The sequence below is a fragment of the Pristiophorus japonicus genome, chromosome 3, assembly GCF_044704955.1.
Source record: "Pristiophorus japonicus isolate sPriJap1 chromosome 3, sPriJap1.hap1, whole genome shotgun sequence".
NCBI classification, from domain to species: Eukaryota; Metazoa; Chordata; class Chondrichthyes; family Pristiophoridae; genus Pristiophorus; species Pristiophorus japonicus.
This window is the reverse complement of record NC_091979.1, coordinates 70,468,678-70,487,783: the sequence shown is the minus strand read 5'-3', so window position 1 is coordinate 70,487,783 and position 19,106 is coordinate 70,468,678. Positions and strand designations below refer to the sequence as shown.

The window sequence follows — 19,106 nt, the reverse complement described above, 5'->3', positions numbered from 1 at the left end:
CATTAACCTAGCTTTCCTACTTCAGTGACCCGTTGTGTATTTCCAGCATTTTCTGGATTATTTTGCAGGCTGCAAAGACTCTGCTCAATTCTCTCCTCATTAAAAACAAATATAAAATGTGATTGGTTCTGGCACAATGCTGATCGGTAGGATTCTGAATTAAAAGATAGACTTTATAGGTATTTCTCACATTAGCTTGAGATGTACTTCTGCCAATTCTGTTATTAAAAAAATGATGTGCAGAAACTCAAAAATGCATTTTCCATTACAATCTGTTATGTCATAACTGTTGCAAACTTTAAAGCTGTGTTATATTCAATGGTAATGATTTCCATCATGTTCAAAGTGATGCAGGTTTAGAAATTACAATTTAATTAAATTACTCCAAATAGAGAATTAATTTGAAGAAAATATTAGACAAATTAAAACACCTGTTGGTTCTTTCACAAAGCAAAAACAAGAAAAATTCTCAATTGATTTGATATCATCCAGATACCAAAGTACAGCCTAGTTTGATAGATTCTAGAGAAATCATGTGCAGAGCACATTGCAAACAGTCAATGCCATCCATGCCCTCCTACTCCGAATCACCTAAATATTCAAATGCAACTGGGTTAAGGACAACTGAAATAGCATAATTAAACTAGGTTTAACACTAAGTAATTTCAAAAAGATACTGGAGATATTGCTAAATATAATGGACATCATATGAAGTAGGACAAGCTGATTTAGTAGAATGCTATTGGAACTCATCAAATATTCACCACTGAGCATGGGAGACTATGATCCAACTGGGCCTTTCAATAACCAGGTCATTAGCATGAATTTCTCTGGGTTGGGTTGCAATATTTGACACGATTGGGAGAAATGGAAAATACAGAATGCCAAATACAGATTACATGCTTACTTTGGCAACACCTCCATTTTGTCAGCAAGAGTGAGCCTGCAGCTTGCCACTTTAACTCTTCTTCCAATTTCCACTTTGATCCCTCTGTCTTTGGCCTCTTAGCAAAGCTCAACACAGACCTCAAGAACAGCATTAGGGGGTGCTGGTAATAAGAAGTGGGTCAATTGATGCCTGGTGGGAGGAAGACAGGTTGGATTTGGGATTTGATTCTTGGAATGAACAAATTGCTGGTGAGTATGGGGTTAGGTCCTGGTGCAGGCCTGTTTTGTGTAATCTTTCTGTAGCATGTTGGACCTGCTGTCCTTTACCATAGATGCCAACTGACCGGCTGTGTGTTTCTAACCCTTTCTGATTTTGTTTCAGATTTCAAGCATTTGAGATTTCTTGCTTATTTGACCTGAAGATGATATGCTTGTCCTGAGAGGACAACTTGCAAAATATTTTATGGTAGTTCATTGCCTGGTTCTCAATGGCATTGATACTTTAGGCTCCTGGGAAACATTAAGAAAATGAACAGGCTGGCTTAGATAATGGAATATTTGATACTCTAATGCTTGTTAAATTTTACCTACTTCTGGAATGGGATGGAAGACGGCCTATATTTTTTGAATGAGAGGTCCAACACAAGGAGCAAAGCATCCTTAGCTGGGTAAATGTGAACTGACTCAATGGTGCAGATCTTCATGCTTTGTATGACACAGGAGTAAGAGACCATTGCCCTGATTTACCCAAAATGGTAAAGTTGATGTTGAGCTGGCCATGGTACAGGCACAACAGCTCAGAGTGGGCCCACACCGAATTTTTAAATGAGAGTCTCTCCCCTTAATTTAAATAGGCTAGTAGCAGACAAGAGGCTTATCAAGAGAGTGTGCCTTGTAGCATATTCAGTTGTAAGAGGCGGCAGCTTGTAAGGCACTATAGCTCACCATTAAAAGGCAAGTTGTGCTGGTGGCAGAAAAGTGGTCTAATTGCTCACAATGGCACAGCGGACAACACTGCTGTTGCATGATGGGGCCGCGGGCCATCCTTCGGTAAAAGCACATGTGCAGTCTGCAGGGAGGGAGGTGGCTGACCAAGTCAGATCCCTGACTGGAAAGAAGAAAGTAGTTTACTGGCATCAGGAGGAAGCCAAAGGAAAATGTGCTCCTCACTGCGGCACACATGGGGATGACCACAAATCTGGGACATACCACTTCACAAGTCTTCTTCCACTGTGATAAAGTTGGATGCCATACCTTCCTTGCAAGTGGATGTGGAACAGAAAACAGATGGCTAGGCTTCCATCCCAAGGCATTCCTCTGCTGTTAAGGGGTTTCTCTGGGTCAGCAGCAATGGATGCATAGGTTAGCTCTGGTCTACTAATGGTAATCCCCACCAATAATTTTGCTACCAAAAGTACGTGCACTGTGATTTGCCATAAAATGAAGCATGGCAGCTAGGCTGTGTAACGTGGTGGTGTCCTTGGAATGACTTGAAAGGATATTCTAGCATAAAAGCTCATACAGGAAGATTAATCCTTGTTTCAAATATTGCTTAGTGATGTTTCAGAGATAAGATACCATCTAAACATTAATTGAGTGCAAATCTTTTCTGCATAAGGTTGATGTGAGGAATTGTAATGCTTACATGGATGCCATCTGCAATGACTTGCACTTGAGGGAACCTTTCCTCAGTGAAAAATCCTGTCCAGCTGATGCTGAGCAGGATCAATATGAAAATGATAACGTCATTGCTTCTTGCAGACATAACATCTGACAATTACTTGATACATATGTGCATTGTACACTGTGTAACATGGCAGATGTCCTTGGGATGGCATGAAAGGATCTGTTAGCATGAAAGCTTCTAGAGCAAGAGTCAACCTTGTTCCAAATATTGCCTGTAGGTCATCCTGCAGCAAATGTTTGGACTCAATGGCAGCCTGTCTTGTGAAGCAGAAGCAGTAAAGGCAGCTCTGCCCTGACATGTCAGGTACATGTGGAGAGGAAGAGGCCTCTCTACATCAGTTTCAGGGCAGTGTTGCTTGGAACAAAATATGATCGAAAATGCTAAAAAAGCAAACATTTGTACCAACAACTGAAAACACATTCCTCTCGATTGGAAACCTACTTGAGCAGACTAGGTCCCAACAATCCCGATTTAACCATCTTTTATGAGCAAGGTGTTGACAGTGGATGGAGCCTCACCACAACATGAAGCTTTCATGCTCATGGATCCTGCTGAACCATCCAAGGGACAGCTGCTACGTCATGCAGTCTGCAATTTGGGGTAGGACTGTGTTTATCTAACACCCTATTTAAATGAGGCCTGCATATGCTTTTAATGCAGACTCATATTCTCCCACTGTATTGTGACATGGAAAATCAGATGTGACATGATTCAGGTGCGTAAGATTGGGATCCTGATTTTCTGACTTGTGTTGGCCACCAGCGAAAATTAGGGTTCCTGTACAGGCCACAACCTATTTACAACACCATGATAACATTTTCTTATGCATTCTCAAGATTCATTTCCCCAAAACCTATCAAAATAAGCTTATGTGGAGGATGCAAAATGAAGAAGTTCAGTTATGAGGCGGAGGAACCTATCAACTGATTTTCAATAAATTATTGCTCACTTCATTTTTAGGCTGCAGTTACACTGCCAGTTCAGCAACAGTTTTATACCCAAATCACTTTCCAAAGATGCTAAACTAATCACGTAAACCTGGAGTCAGGGTCTGAACTGACCTGAGGGAATCAGAGTGAGACTCAAGGAAGATGTAGTGTCACACCACATATAGTATAAATCAGGATTTATGTGCCCAGATTGCAAAGTGCCGAGGCCTGGACACTTTTTAAGTCCATCGAGTCGCATTTAATTATTTTTCAAAGAGGGGACGCATTCCTTAAGTTCCACATTCTACATTGTACATGTTTTAACTGGTTGTAGAAAGCTCTGGCCCAGACCTGTATTCAATACTTGCACAACGCTCTCCTGGGAAAGCCGGTTACAAATTCAGTCAGGCAGGAGCCAGGCAATGTAAACATGGTTCTGCAGGGCTGGATCCCGAACTGCAGTGTCCAGTCTCAAACTAGCAGCGGCAGTGCAAATGCAACCTTAGGGGCTAGAAATTGATCTTTTGGTGATAGCACTTTTTTCCGGCATTTTTCATCAAAAATACATTGAAAATACAGCTATTTTTTAAAGGGGTAAAATTGGCAACAAAATGCGCCCGACGTTAAAAATTAGCAGTGCATGAGGATTTGCGGTGGAAACCACAGTCCTCGCCAACTTTAGCCCGAGGCCTATTACCACCAAAAAGACAGGCCCTGGGAGGGGCGAAACCACGAAAATAAAAAAATTAAAAATCAGAAAACATTCACTATACACTTAATTAACAAATCACTGAAAAAGAATTAAAAAATAAAAACTTTAACTTACCTTTTTTGTAAGTCTTCATACTGTTTCTGGGGCTTCAACGCAGACCTTTCCTGGGCGTTTTTTTTTCACACTGAGTACGGATGCGCTGAACAGCCAATTTTAAGCGGTTGCATTTGTTTTGGTGTTGCACGCTGGCGGTCCACTTTTCAGCGGTATTTCAAAACTGCCGGCACACAACTTTGGCCAATTTAAGTGAGTACCTTTTACCAGCAAAAAAGGCAAAATATCGCCAAAAAAACAGGCTCAAGGCTGGTCAATTTCCAGGTCTGTAAATTGCTTGAAAAGTGAAATCTATTTTCTGCATTCTTTTGTGAAAAAAAAACTGCAAAGGTTGGTGTTACGTGAAAATATGTCAAGCATGCTTGTCAGGAAACAGACAAGGGCAAAGAAGAAATCAAGAAAAAATCCGGTGTTATTCATCTGTTTCACACAGAAATCTCAAGAGAGGACGAAGTTCCCACAGAACTATGACATCTTTAATTACTATGGTTATTACATCGAGTTGTGCTCTCACAGATGAGTGTTTGTATTTTGCTTCTATGTATCATTTTCCTTTGTGTTTTATTTTATATCCAGTTATAAAATAGTGATACAAATTCTAAAACTTAATTTATTTACAATTGTATATCACTGATAACACTGAATGGCTCGGATTTTGAGGTCAGGAGCGAATGATCATTCCACTAACCCACAGAATTTCTGGGGCTTTTGCACTGGAACTTGCAGTTATTATCGAGCCAAAACAGAACATACATTACAGGGGATCTGCGACCTTTGTGAACAGGACAAGCAACTGTGTGTCTCCTTAACCAACTAGATGGAAGAATCCTTACTGAGACACGCAGTCTAAACCAGGAAATGTAAGTTAGTATAGTTAATTTAATGCCATATCATGTACAGAAAACAAAAGAGAGAGAAAGAATGATGGAATTAAGAGAGCACGAAAGAGACAGAAAGAAAAAGTTAAAAAAAAAGTGATTTTATTTAATTTTTTAATTCTCCACCAATAATTAAAATCTGAAGGAATGAGAGTCCACAATAGTAAATTTTCAGTGCCAGAGAGTTTGTTTGGCAATGTTTAAGACTTATCACACCATTAAAAATTCAGTTACACTTGAATGGACAAGCCCCAACTTTTACTGGCGAGTTTAGTTGGTTTCTAGTGGGTAAGTGCCCCAACTTCACGCTGATCCACATATGTAAATGCCGAGTCTCTCAGCGACGTACCAGTGGAGCAAAGCGTGTGAAGAAGCAGGGCAAGTTGGACAGCAACTTCTTGATTTCCACGTTTAACTGTGCATGTGCGGACACTGAAAGCCGCTATCCAATTGAATCCCTAATAACGGCGAGCACTGATAAACTCACCGTTAATGTTGCCGCAAAATCTGGGCCTTTTTTAATTTATGGATGCCGTTGATCATGTAATGTGGATGTGGAACAGTTTGAGATGTACATCAACACAAAAGTGGCAGAGTAATTTGGAATTATGTTCCACTGTGTGTACCAAGGCAAGTGACATTTTTATCTGAAATTGTTTTAGTTTTTTTTGTAATCCAAGATCGAATGAAAATGGAATCACTGGTTTCACGCTTCTGGTTAGAGCAGTCGAGATCAAACCCTTTATCTAACTCATTGTTAAGGGCTCTAAATTACATACTCAAACTGATGAGAAACACTGACATTTACTCAAAGAAGCAATCACCATCGAGTCGGCGCAGAGTCGCCGACATTTCACAAATTGTCCTCGTGGATTTTCCCAGCGGAAAACGTCTCCGCTCCGCCTGTATTGCCGCCCCGTTGACCCCCTTTCTGCCCCGTGCAGCGCTGTCACCGGTCGGTGCCACTGACAGCTTTCCCCTGCGGGAAGCTGCCTGAAGCTGGGTGGTGCGTCCGCCCTTAAAGGGGAGGGGCTCACTGCCGTGGTCACCATTTTATTTTACTTGTCGGCCGACTCCGAGGTCAGCCCGACAATGGCGGCCACGGGTTTGGCACCCACCTTGGGTACTGGGCTGCTGGCCCGGCTGATACCCTCCCTGGTGGCCCAGTGGGCGCCACTAAAATGGCTGCAGAGCTCACAGCGGCCCTCCCCTTTAACTGAAGGCAGCTCCCGACGTCTGCTCTGCACCAACACCACTTTTGCCCCTCAAACGCCCGACTTCACCGCCCGGACACTGGTGGTTGAATAAAAGAGGCAAAACCGCGCAAAACACCGCCCTATGAATTGGGCCGCTGAATCAACTAAAAAAATGGTGAGTGCGCCCCCTTTCAGTCGGGGGGGGGGGGCAATTTTGGCCCCATTCGCTCATCATCAGAAGATTGGCTCCAGCAGGCCATCTCACACAATGTGGGGTTCACATTGGTAGAATATAAATCCAGTCAAGAGTGAAATTGTATTCAAAAATTGCTCAGCCAGTCAGTAGGATCTCCCATGCACTTTATGAGTTTAGTATTGAGTCTTTTATTTTTATTGTTTGGGGAAAAGAGACACTATCACCCTCCCTCACTTAATATAAAAAAATAAACACACATGCATCGAGCTCTCTCCTGCAAGCACGTGCAAGGAGTAGCCCATAGCATAAGCAAGATATTACCTGTTGAGCTTCACACACTTAGAAAAGCTGCTCAAATAATTCATTCATGCTCTGTCACATTATGCAGAAGTAGAATTAAACCTCAAAAACGTCTAAATAATGGTCTTTGAAATACGGCAACCTCATGCCGGATTTTGGATTTTGCCGGATTTCAGACTTCGCTGCTGGTGCTCCTCGCCGCCCACTGATCCACCGAAGATTCATTTACATTATTTTTAGCAATAATGTGCATAGTTTATGACTTACTTTAAAATCTCCAAACATAAGTATTACAAATATATAAAAAATGATGGACAGGTAAAGACCCTCCGGTCCATCGAGCCTGTCCCACATAATTGCGATTCCTTGTATACTACAATAGATACTCTCCAGCCCACCTGCAATCATGTGATCTCCTGGGAGAGGTGAACATTTTTTAACACTATCCAAAATTATATGTACAGGTACAACGTCCCGAATCCAGCTGTCTGAAAACCGGAATTGTCCAAAAACCAGACATTTTTGAGGCAGCCAAGATGGCGATATCGGGAGGTGAGGGACGAGTTAACTGGTAAAAAAACACAGCGCTGGCGGGCCACGGGCAGCGAGAATCAGCGGGCGACGAGGAGTGACGGGAGGCGAGGAGCGGTGGATCAGCGGGCGGCGAGGAGCACCAGCAGCGAAGTCTGAAATCCGGCAAAATCCAAAAACCGGCATGAGGTTGCCGTATTTCAGACCTTGTACTTGTAGCATGAAAGATTGCCTGGTTGTTGCTTATCATGAAAGCAATGAACTTATTATAAACTGCATGAACAAAGAAACATAGAAACATAGAAAATAGGTGCAGGAGTAGGTCATTCGGCCCTTCGAGCCTGCACCGCCATTCAATGAGTTCATGGCTGAACATGCAACTTCAGTACCCCATTCCTGCTTTCTCACCATATCCCTTGATCCCCCTAGTAGTAAGGACTACATCTAACTCCTTTTTGAATATATTTAGTGAATTGGCCTCAACTACTTTCTGTGGTAGAGAATTCCACAGGTTCACCACTCTCTGGGTGAAGAAGTTTCTCCTCATCTTGGTCCTAAATGGCTTACCCCTTGTCCTTAGACTGTGACCCCTGGTTCTGGACTTCCCCAACATTGGGAACATTCTTCCTGCATCTAACCTGTCTAAACCTGTCAGATTTTTAAACGTTTCTATGAGATCTCTCTCATTCTTCTGAACTCCAGTGAATACGAGCCCAGTTGATCCAGTCTTTCTTGATATGTCAGTCCCGCCATCCCGGGAATCAGTCTGGTGAACATTCGCTGCACTCCCTCAATAGCAAGAATGTCCTTCCTCAAGTTAGGAGACCAAAACTGTACACAATACTCCAGGTGTGGCCTCACCAAGGCCCTGTACAACTGAAGCAATACCTCCCTGCCCCTGTACTCAAATCCCCTTGCTATGAAGGCCAACATGCCATTTGCTTTCTTAACCGCCTGCTGTACCTGCATGCCAACCTTCAATGACTGATGTACCATGACACTTAGGTCTCTTTGCACCTCCCCTTTTCCTAATCTGTCACCATTCAGATAATAGTCTGTCTCTCTGTTTTTACCACCAAAGTGGATAACCTCACATTTATCCACATTATACTTCATCTGCCATGCATTTGCCCACTCACCTAACCTATCCAAATCACTCTGCAGCCTCATAACATCCTCCTCGCAGCTCACACTGCCACCCAACTTAGTGTCATCCGCAAATTTGGAGATACTACATTTAATCCCATCGTCCAAATCATTAATGTAGAATGTAAACAGATGGGGCCCCAGCACAGAACCTTGCGGTACCCCACTAGTCACTGCCTGCCATTCTGAAAAGTACCCATTTACTCCTACTCTTTGCTTCCTGTCTGACAACCAGTTCTCAATCCATGTCAGCACACTACCCCCAATCCCATATGCTTTAACTTTGCACATCAATCTCTTGTGTGGGACCTTGTCGAAAGCCTTCTGAAAGTCCAAATATACCACATCAACTGGTTCTCCCTTGTCCACTCTACTGGAAACATCCTCAAAAAATTCCAGAAGATTTGTCAAGCATGATTTCCCTTTCACAAATCCATGCTGACTTGGACCTATCATGTCACCTCTTTCCAAATGCGCTGCTATGATATCCTTAATAATTGATTCCATCATTTTACCCACTACCGATGTCAGGCTGACCGGTCTATAATTCCCTGTTTTCTCTCTCCCTCCTTTTTTAAAAAGTGGGGTTACATTGGCTACCCTCCACTCGATAGGAACTGATCCAGAGTCTATGGAATGTTGGAAAATGCATCCGTTATTTCCAAGCACACCTCCTTAAGTACTCTGGGATGCAGTCCATCAGGCCCTGGGGATTTATCGGCCTTCAATCCCATCAATTTCCCCAACACAATTTCCCGACTAATAAGGATTTCCCTCAGTTTTTCCTTCTTACTAGACCCTCTGACCCATTTTATATCCGGAAGGTTGTTTGTGTCCTCCTCAGTGAATACCGAACCAAATTACTTGTTCAATTGGTCTGCCATTTCTTTGTTCCCCGTTATGACTTCCCCTGATTCTGACTGCAGGGGACCTACGTTTGTCTTTACTAACCTTTTTCTCTTTACATATTGATAGAAACTTTTGCAGTCCGTCATAATGTTCCCTGTAAGCTTCCTCTCGTACTCTATTTTCCCTGCCCTAATCAAACCCTTTGTCCTCCTCTGCTGAGTTCTAAATTTCTCCCAGTCCCCAAGTTCACTGCTATTTCTGGCCAATTTGTATGTCACTTCCTTGGCTTTAATACTATCCCTGATTTCCCTTGATAGCCATGGTTGAGCCATCTTCCCTTTTTTATTTTTACACCAGACAGGGATGTGCAATTGTTGTAGTTCATCCATGCGGTCTCTAAATGTCTGCCATTGCCCATCCACTGTCAACCCCTTAAGTATCATTCGCCAATCTATCCTAGCCAATTCACGCCTCATACCTTCAAAGTTACCCTTCTTTAAGTTCTGGACCATGGTCTCTGAATTAACTGTTTCATTCTCCATCCTAATGTAGAATTCCATCATATTATGGTCACTCTGCCCCAAGGGGCCTCGCACAACGAGATTACTAATTAATCCTCTCTCATTACATAGCACCCAGTCTAAGATGACCTCCCCCCTACTTGGTTCCTCGACATATTGGTCTAGAAAACCATCCCTTATGCACTCCAGGAAATCCTCCTCCACCGTATTGCTTCCAGTTTGGTTAGCCCAATCTATATGCATATTAAAGTCACCCATGATAACAGCTGCACCTTTATTGAATGCACCCCTAATTTCCTGTTTGATGCCCTCCCCAACATCACTACTACTGTTTGGAGGTCTGTACACAACTCCCACTAACGTTTTTTGCCCTTTGGTGTTCTGCAGCTCTACCCATATAGATTCCACATCATCCAAGCTAATGTCCTTCCTAACGAATGCATTAATCTCCTCTTTAACCAGCAATGCTACCCCACCTCCTTTTCCTTTTATTCTATCCTTCCTGAATGTTGAATACCCCTGGATGTTGAGTTCCCAGCCCTGATCATCCTGGAGCCACGTCTCCGTAATCCCAATCACATCATATCCGTTAACATCTATTTGCACAGTTAATTCATCCACCTTATTACAGATACTCCTTGATTAAGACACAAAGCCTTCAGGCTTGTTTTTTTTTAACACCCTTTGTCCTTTTATAATTATGATGTAGTGTGGCCCTTTTTGTTTCTTGCCTTTGTTTACTCGGCCTTCCACATTGCTTTTTACCTTTCTACCATCTGTTTCTGACTCCATATTACTTCGCCCTATCTCGCTGCATCGGTTCCCATCCCCCTGTCATATTAGTTTAAACACTCTCGAACTGCATTAGCAAATGTTACCCCTAGGACATCAGTTCCAGTCCTGCCCAAGTGCAGACCGTCCCTTTTGTACAGGTTAAATAACTTTGGTGTTTCTACAGAAATAAGGGAAATAACTCAGGTTTACTATTTAATTCAATTTTTAGCAAAATAACTTCTGTATTACACTGTCATTCATCTTCATGCCACTTGTCGACAACTGCACTTTCCTGGTTATAGTACATATTGACACTTTATATTTGCCTTCAGTAATGGGATAGAAATCATCACTCAGCAGGTGAGATTTCAAAATTGATTGAATAAAAATCAGCTGTAAGGAAAAGAATAATTAATACCTTTTAGTTTGTTTATTCCCCCCTCACTCCCCCCAAAAATGTAGGAATTATGCTTCCTTCCAACATAAATACAAACTGTAGCCAATAAAAATACAGGGAAGAAAGATCCAAAACTATCGACATTAATTTCTCAATTATTTCAAAATAAACTCATATGGCTTATAAGAACATAAGAAATAGGAGCAGGAGTAGGCCATACGGCTCCTCGAGCCTGCTCCACCATTCAATAAGATCATGGCTGATCTGATCATGGACTCAGCTCCACTTACCCGCCCGCTTCCCATAACCCCTTATCCCCTTATCTTTTAAGAAACTGTCTATTTCTGTCTTAAATTTATTCAATGTCCCAGCTTCCACAGCTCTCTGAGGCAGCGAATTCCAGAGATTTACAACCCTCAAAGACATTTCTCCTCATCTCCGTTTTTAATGGATGGCTCCTTATTCCAAGATCATGGCCTCTAGTTCTAGTCTCCCCCATCAGTGGAAACATCCTCTCTGCACCCATCTTATCAAGCCCTTTCATAATCTTATACATTTCGATAAATTCACCTCTCATTCTTCTAAATTCCAATGAGTAGAGGCCCAACCTACTCAACCTTTCCTCATAAGTCAACCCCCTCATCCCCGGAACAACCTCGTGAACCTTCTCTGAACTGCCTTCCAAAGCAAGTATATCGTAAATATGGAAACCAAAACTGCAAGCAGTTTTCCAGGTGTGGCCTCACCAATACCCTGTATAGCTGTAGCAAGACTTCCCTGCTTTTATACTCCATCCTATTTGCAATAAAGGCCAAGATGTTCCTTGGCCTTCCTGATCACTTGCTGTACCTGCATACTATCCTTTTCATGCACAAGTACCCCCAGGTCCTGCTGTACTGCAGCACTTTGCAATCTTTCTCCATTTAAATAATAACTTGCTCTTTGATTTTTTTTCTGCCAAAGTGCATGACCTCACACTTTCCAACATTATACTCCATCTGCCAATTTTTTGCACACTCACTTAGCCTGTCTATGTCCTTTTGCAGATGTTTTGTGTCCTCCTCACACATTGCTTTTCCTCCCAGCTTTGTATCGTCAGCAAACTTGAGTCCCTTCTTTCAAGTCGTTAATATAGATTGTAAATAGTTGGGGTCCCAGCACTGATCCCTGCGGCACCCCACTAGTTACTGGTTGCCAACCAGAGAATGAACCATTTATCCCGACTCTCTGCTTTCTGTTAGTTAGCCAATCCTCTATCTATGCTAATATATTACCCCCAACCCTGTGAACTTTTATCTTGTGCAGTAACCTTTTATGTGGCACCTTGTCAAATGCCTTCTGGAAGTCCAAATACACCACATCCACTGGTTCCCCTTTATCCACCCTGTTCATTACATCCTCAAAGAATTCCAGCAAATTTGTCAAACATGACTTCCCCTTCATAAATCCATGTTGACTCTGCCTGACCGAATTTTGCTTTTCCAAATGTCCTGCTACTGCTTCTTTAATAATGGACACCAACATTTTCCCAACCACAGATATATAGTTTCCTGCTTTCTGTCTGCCTCCTTTTTTAAATAGGGGCATTACATTTGCAGTTTTCCAATCTGCTGGGACCTCCCCAGAATCTGGGGAATTTTGGTAAATGATCAACACTATTAGGTATTATGAAATAAAAATAGCGCAAAATAAATTTGGCCAGTACTGTTTTTTGATTTTGTGTCCTGCCTGGAGTTTGTTATCATCTATTTGACCCACAAGGGCAGAAAGTTCAAAGGATACAAGATATTGCAAATAGTTAGATCTTCCATTCCCCTAGGTTTTAAGTTGCAGATGTAACTGGTTTAATTACACGTCTTGTTTTTTTTAAATCATAGCTATATTTATTTTCTTTCCAGGAGATGTTAAATATGGTGAACCAGGCTAAAATCTTATGTAGACCAATTAATGGAAAATTCCGATTTTAACCTTACTGCTGTTAAAGCAAAACCTCTCACTGAACCTATATTTTAGCAAATTGAATTTGTTTTTATTTGTTTTATGATTCCATGTTAAATTAGATGTACAAACCATAGCCTTCACTGACAAATTTCTTCATGTCTGCAAACCCCTGCCTTTCCTGAAAATTGCAGAGCACATGAATTTTTAAAAGTTCATACATAATATATCATAAATATAGGATGAGTAATGTGGTACATGGACTTTAATAAAAAGCTCCTTCCCATTTTTCAGAGAGACTGAGATGTAATCAATACTATAAAAAAAAGTGCATCTCGGGGAAATGACTTGCGATTTATTCCTTTTTGTACAATGTGACACATTCTGCTTATTCTATCAGCTGGGGAGATGGTATTGAATTTCAGCAAACATTTTTAGAGTGGAACAATGAGAGTGCTTTTTAATACACTCCTCTGATAATGTTTCTAAGGATGAGCATTATTTTTCATCTACGACCAAGAACTTTGACACAAAAACGGGATGGTTGTTTCACAAGAAGAGAAAAACTCTAAGAAAGTAAAGAACTCACATGAATTTGATTCTCGGTAGTTCTTGACTGGATTGGGCTTCTGTTCCTCTCGGCATTAGAGAACAGGTCCCCAGATGAAAGATCTACGATCCGTGAGTGAAGTTTCTGTAAAATAATTGTCAAAGCATTTGGTAAAGGAACTGAAAACAGAAATGTTAAGGATTTCTTCCAATAGACTCTTCTTCTAAATGAATACCTCAGTGGTTTTTAATTGAACTTACTTAGACAGTTCGTATGATAAAGGTACAGTTGCATGGATGTATCAAAAAATGATTAAAATATTAATAGGGTTTGGGATGAATCCATTTTTATTGTATGTACTCATCTGTCATAACATCATTTTTATCTTTTTAAAGCTGCTGAAGTCAGACAGTAAAGTAAAGCAAGTTGGCAGTGAGCTCGGTAATGATCATTTATTACATACAGAACGAAATTTCTCTCTGGTGTTTTTATTTATCTAACAAAATTGTTCGTGAACCTGTTCTAACAGCTATGCACATTTTGCAAATTATATTAGTATAAAAATACAAATATAGTGCCTCAAATAGCGAGCATTATCATTTGAAAAGGGTCAACAACTGACAACACATTACTATGTAAAGTCATTGCGGCATAATTTTTTTCCAAACATATTAATCATAAAAATTATTTTAAAAACAATTATTTCAAATGTTTACTTTTAAGATAAATATTATTGAATTAAAAAGTCTAATTTATCAATAGTTTATTATGGGAAAATCATTGCACGAGTAACCCTGCAATGTATACAAAATGTAAAGGCCTAATTTTGCCTGCAATACTTTTCGAATGTCCTGCTATAATTATGCTATCATCCATATACCACAGAATGGTCAATAGTTTGCAAAATATGCTGCTCACTGGTGACAAAATAAATAACAAATGACTGGAATTTAAACCTAGTATTTTGATGAATACAACAAAATGTTAAATTTCCAAGTTGCTTTCATTTTCGCCATACAAAATTAAACAACACATTAATTATACACTTATAATATGAAAGATAAGGATGAAGGCAGGTTGAATGACTTATGTGATCAACACTCGCATGATATAGAAAAATTCTGACAGTACTAAATTTAGGAACCATTATATAAATGTTAGTTTCAGACCCAGAAGGCAAATTTGAACATCACCTTCCTTCACAGCATTTCCTTCCAAAGAATTTTAACTGAAAGTCATTAATGTCATCTGTTAAAGATAATTAATACGAATAGAAAATAATTGCACTGGGGATCTGGAGACTCCAAGAATCTTGGACATTAATATTTGCACATTATTTGATTATATACTCAATTCTTTAGTTCAATGACACTCAAGGGACTGGTAAACCAATGCTGATTTACTAGTAGTAATCAATGTACTAATTACTAATGTTTTCTGCATGCATTATTTCATATATTTGTTACTTTAACTATAATAAAAGGCAAGGTTTATATAAATATTGAGACTGCAGTACTGAACAAACACTGAATTACTGTAGCGTAGCTACATAATTGAGCAGGTTTTATGTGTTTTATTACTAGCTTAACTGCATATGACAGATAGCAATCTGTAATTAGCTGGTTGGAATTCTTACGTGAACAGCATTACTTTTACCCATAATTGTGTTTCAAAAAACTACTGCACTTTACCAAATATTATCTAACAATCATTATAAAGCATTTGTAAACTCTCATTCAATGCAGCGCTATCAGATAAATCATTACATCATCAAGAAACACACAAGTTAGCGGCTATTCTTTATCTTTTAGTCAGTTACAAAACCACATTGGAGAATTCTTACAACCACCTCAGAGTATCAAAAATTTTAAAAAATACTAGAAAGACACATTGGGGGTGAAATTGCAGTAGCAGAAAACAGTAATAGAAAATTATCAGCCTGTTTTACAATGCCCGATTTTCTTTCCCATTGACTTCAACGGAAAAGAAAATCGGAGGGTGTGTAAAATGCGCTGCTGATGCATTATCGCCCGTTTTGCACAACTGCCAAAGACATGGGGTGGCACTTCAGAAGGGAATTCTTCTTCAGAATGCCAGTTTGATGAAGGGTCCTTACCCAAAATGTTAACCTCTTTTCATATCCTGATGGAGCCTCTGTAATGCTGCTTTAATGTCAGATTTCCATCATTCAGAACTATAGCTTTTGATCTTTGAAAAACAAATACTGCTTCAGAGAGAACGTGTGGACCATTATTTTTCATTATAAACCTCCTGCTTCTCTTTTCCATACACAAATTGTTCATAAATTACTGAGTGAAATTCTGATCAGGTCTGGGTGGAAAGCGACAGATCGCTCAACGGGACAGTATGAAATCCCAGGGTCACCCAATGCTCCCTTCAGAGCAAGCTTTAACTTTTTGGCCTCTTAGTTTTAGCCCTTCTTGGGTGACTGAATATGCCATCAGAGAAGCATGGCACTGCTGCCATTTTCCTGGCTGTTGTCAGGGCAGGTACCACTGATGCGCCCTTACAACAACAACAACTTGTATTTATATAGTGCCTTTAACGTAGTGAAATGTCCAAAGGCGCTTCACAGGAGTATTATGAGAGAAAACAATTTTGACACTGAGTCATATAAGGAGAAATTAGGGCAGGTGACCAAAAGAGGTAGATTTTAAGGAGCATCTTGAAGGAGGTAATAGGAAGAGAGGCGGAGAGGTTTATGCAGGGAATTCCAGAGTTCAGGGCCTAGGCAACAGAAGGCATGGCCACCAATGGTTGAACGATTATAATCAGGGATGGTCAATGGGCAGAATTAGGGGAGCGCAGACATCTCAGGGGGTTGTGGGGCTGGAGGAGATTACAGAGATAGGGAGGGATGAGGCCTTGGAGGGATTTGAAAAAAAGGATGAGAATTTTGAAATCACGGTGATGTTTAACCGGGAGCCAATGCAGGTCAGCGAGCACAAGGGTGGTGAGTGAGCAGGACTTGGTGCGAGTTAGGACACCGACAGCTGGGTTTTGGATGACCTCTAGTTTGTGTATGGTAGAATGTGGGAGACCAGCCAGGAGCATGTTTAAATAGTCAGGTTTAGAGATAACAAAGTCATGGATGAGGACTTCAGCAGCAGATGAGCTGAGGCAAGGGCGGAGACAGGTGATGTTACAGAGGTGGAAATTATCATGTATGTAACCACAATCCAACACCACTATATTACTGTATACACTCAACCTAGATGCACATCTTGACCACAAGGGGTGGACTTGTGGGAGACACTCCTTACCTGATCACACAGGTATAAAAAGGGAGGTCCCACGCAGGGTCGTCGTCTTTGGAGTCCTGTGAATAAAGAGTTAAGGTCACAGAGTGACCTTGTCCCCAGAATGTGCCTCGTGTGGTTTCATGCTGTAGAGTAAGGACTTTGCAGAAATAGGCAGCCTTAGTTATGCTACGGATATGTGGTCGAAAGCTAATTTTAGGGTCAAATATAACACCAATGTTGCGTTCAGCCTCAGACAGAAGTTGGGGAGAGGGGTGGTGTCAGTGGCTAGGGAACGGAATTTGTGGTGGGGTACTGAAAACAATGGCTTCGGTCTTCCCAATATTCAATTGGAGGAAATTTCTGCTTGTCCAGAACTGGATGTCGGTCAAGCAGTCTGACAATTTAGACACTGTGGAGAGGTCGAGAGAAGTGGTAGTGAAGTAGAGCTGGGTGTCTTCAGCGTACATGTGGAAACTGTGTTTTCGAATGATGTCGCCAAAGGGCAACATATTGAGGAGAAATAGGAGGGGGGCCAAGGATAAACCTTTGGGGGACACCAGAGGTAATGATGTGGAGGCAGGAAGAGATACTGTTACAATTAGATAGATAAGAATGGAACCAGGCGACTGCAGTCCCAACCAGCTGGGCGACAGTGGAGAGGTATTGGAGAAGGATAGAGTGGTCAACCGTGTCAAAGGCTGCAGGCAAGTCAAGAAGGATGAGGAGGGATAGTTTGCCTTTGTCACAGTCAGAAAATAGAGTTGAGGTGCAGATCAGCCATGATCTAAGAGAATGGTGGAGCAGGTCTGAGAGGCTGAATGGCCTACTTCTGTTTCTAATGTTCCCATGTATGGGCTTCTCAATTAACTAAGAAAATGACCCAGTTCCTGCAATTTAGGGTGGTGTCTCAGGCTTCTGGACATCTGCAGTTCTGTTGGTAGAGTGGCCCAATTGCATTTTGGGCTTCATGCTTTAAGTAGTTCTACTTAATTAAAATTAGCAATACCAACTAAAAGGGTTCACTGGGCTCAAAACATTTTTTATGCAAGTGTTGAGTACTTACAGTAAAAATAAACTTCCCGATAACTTTTAAAATCATTGAAATAGCAAGCATTTCTTTTACAATATATTCAGTGAGGTTTTCAGACAACAGGCTTATCATAAACATTCCCAATTTCATTTGACTACATTTTGCTTTGTTGAGAAGCATCGCGAGGCACAGCACTATCCAATGTGAGGATTGCACCATGAATTGACCAACTTTACATTTAAAGCTAAGGCTCAGGAGTTTATCAAAATTGCAGATATGTTCACCAAGATAGTACAAACATTTTTCCAGTTGAATTTTTAAAAATATTTTCTCCTTAGTTTGTGTTAATCACACACCTGCATTACGTGAGTGAGTGAGAGAAAAAAGCATGCCAAGGCATCAGGACAAGGAAGTAAAAATTGGAAATAAGGATAAGAACATAAGAAATAGGAACAGGAGTAGGCCATACGGCCCCTCGAGCCTGCTCCGCTATTCAATAAGATCATGGCTGATCTGATCATGGACTCAGCTCCACTTCCCCGCACGCTCCCCATAACCACTTATCCCCTTATCGTTTAAGAAACTATTTCTGTCTTAAATTTATTCAATGTCCCAGCTTCCATAGTTCTCTGAGGCTGCGAATTTCACAGATTTACAACCCTCAGAAGAAATTTCTCCTCATCTCTGTTTTAAATGGGCGGTCCCTTGTTCTAAGATCATAGCCTCCCCCATCAGTGGAAACATCCTCTCTGCATCCACATTGTCAAGCCCCCTCATAATCTTTTTCGTTTCAATAAGATTACCTCTCATTCTTCTGAATTCCAATGAGTAGAGGCCCAACCTACTCAACCTTTCCTCATAAGTCAACCCCCTCATCCCCAGAATCAACCTAGTGAACATTCTCTGAACTGCCTCTAAAGCAAGTATATCCTTTCGTAAATATGGAAACCAAAACTGCACGCAGTATTCCAGGTGTGGCCTTACAATATCTTATATAGCCGTAGCAAGATTTCCCTGTTTTTATACTTCATCCCCTTTGCAATAAAAGCCAAGATGCCATTGGCCTTCCTGTTCCAGTTAAACCTCACTATGAATCACTAAATCAATCCCCAGCTCCAATAACTGAACTTTTAAAGTGCTGCATTTTTAGATTTCAATACTTGCAATGCATCGATGCATTTATACAAAACTCGCCCTCAAACCATCA

The 19,106-nt window shown here is 41.0% G+C and overlaps 1 protein-coding gene across 12 annotated transcripts in view; it reads right to left on the bottom strand.

The window, feature by feature from the left end:
- The window catches only part of LOC139259753 (nck-associated protein 5-like), a 1,255,355-nt gene that overhangs the window by 140,837 nt on the left and 1,095,412 nt on the right, over window positions 1–19,106 (bottom strand). For all 12 annotated transcript variants that reach the window (XM_070875434.1, XM_070875435.1, XM_070875433.1 and 9 more), the window contains one exon: window positions 13,646–13,750. In XM_070875434.1, coding sequence (XP_070731535.1) covers window positions 13,646–13,750 — 105 coding nt within the window. The remainder of the gene's footprint in view (window positions 1–13,645; window positions 13,751–19,106) is intronic.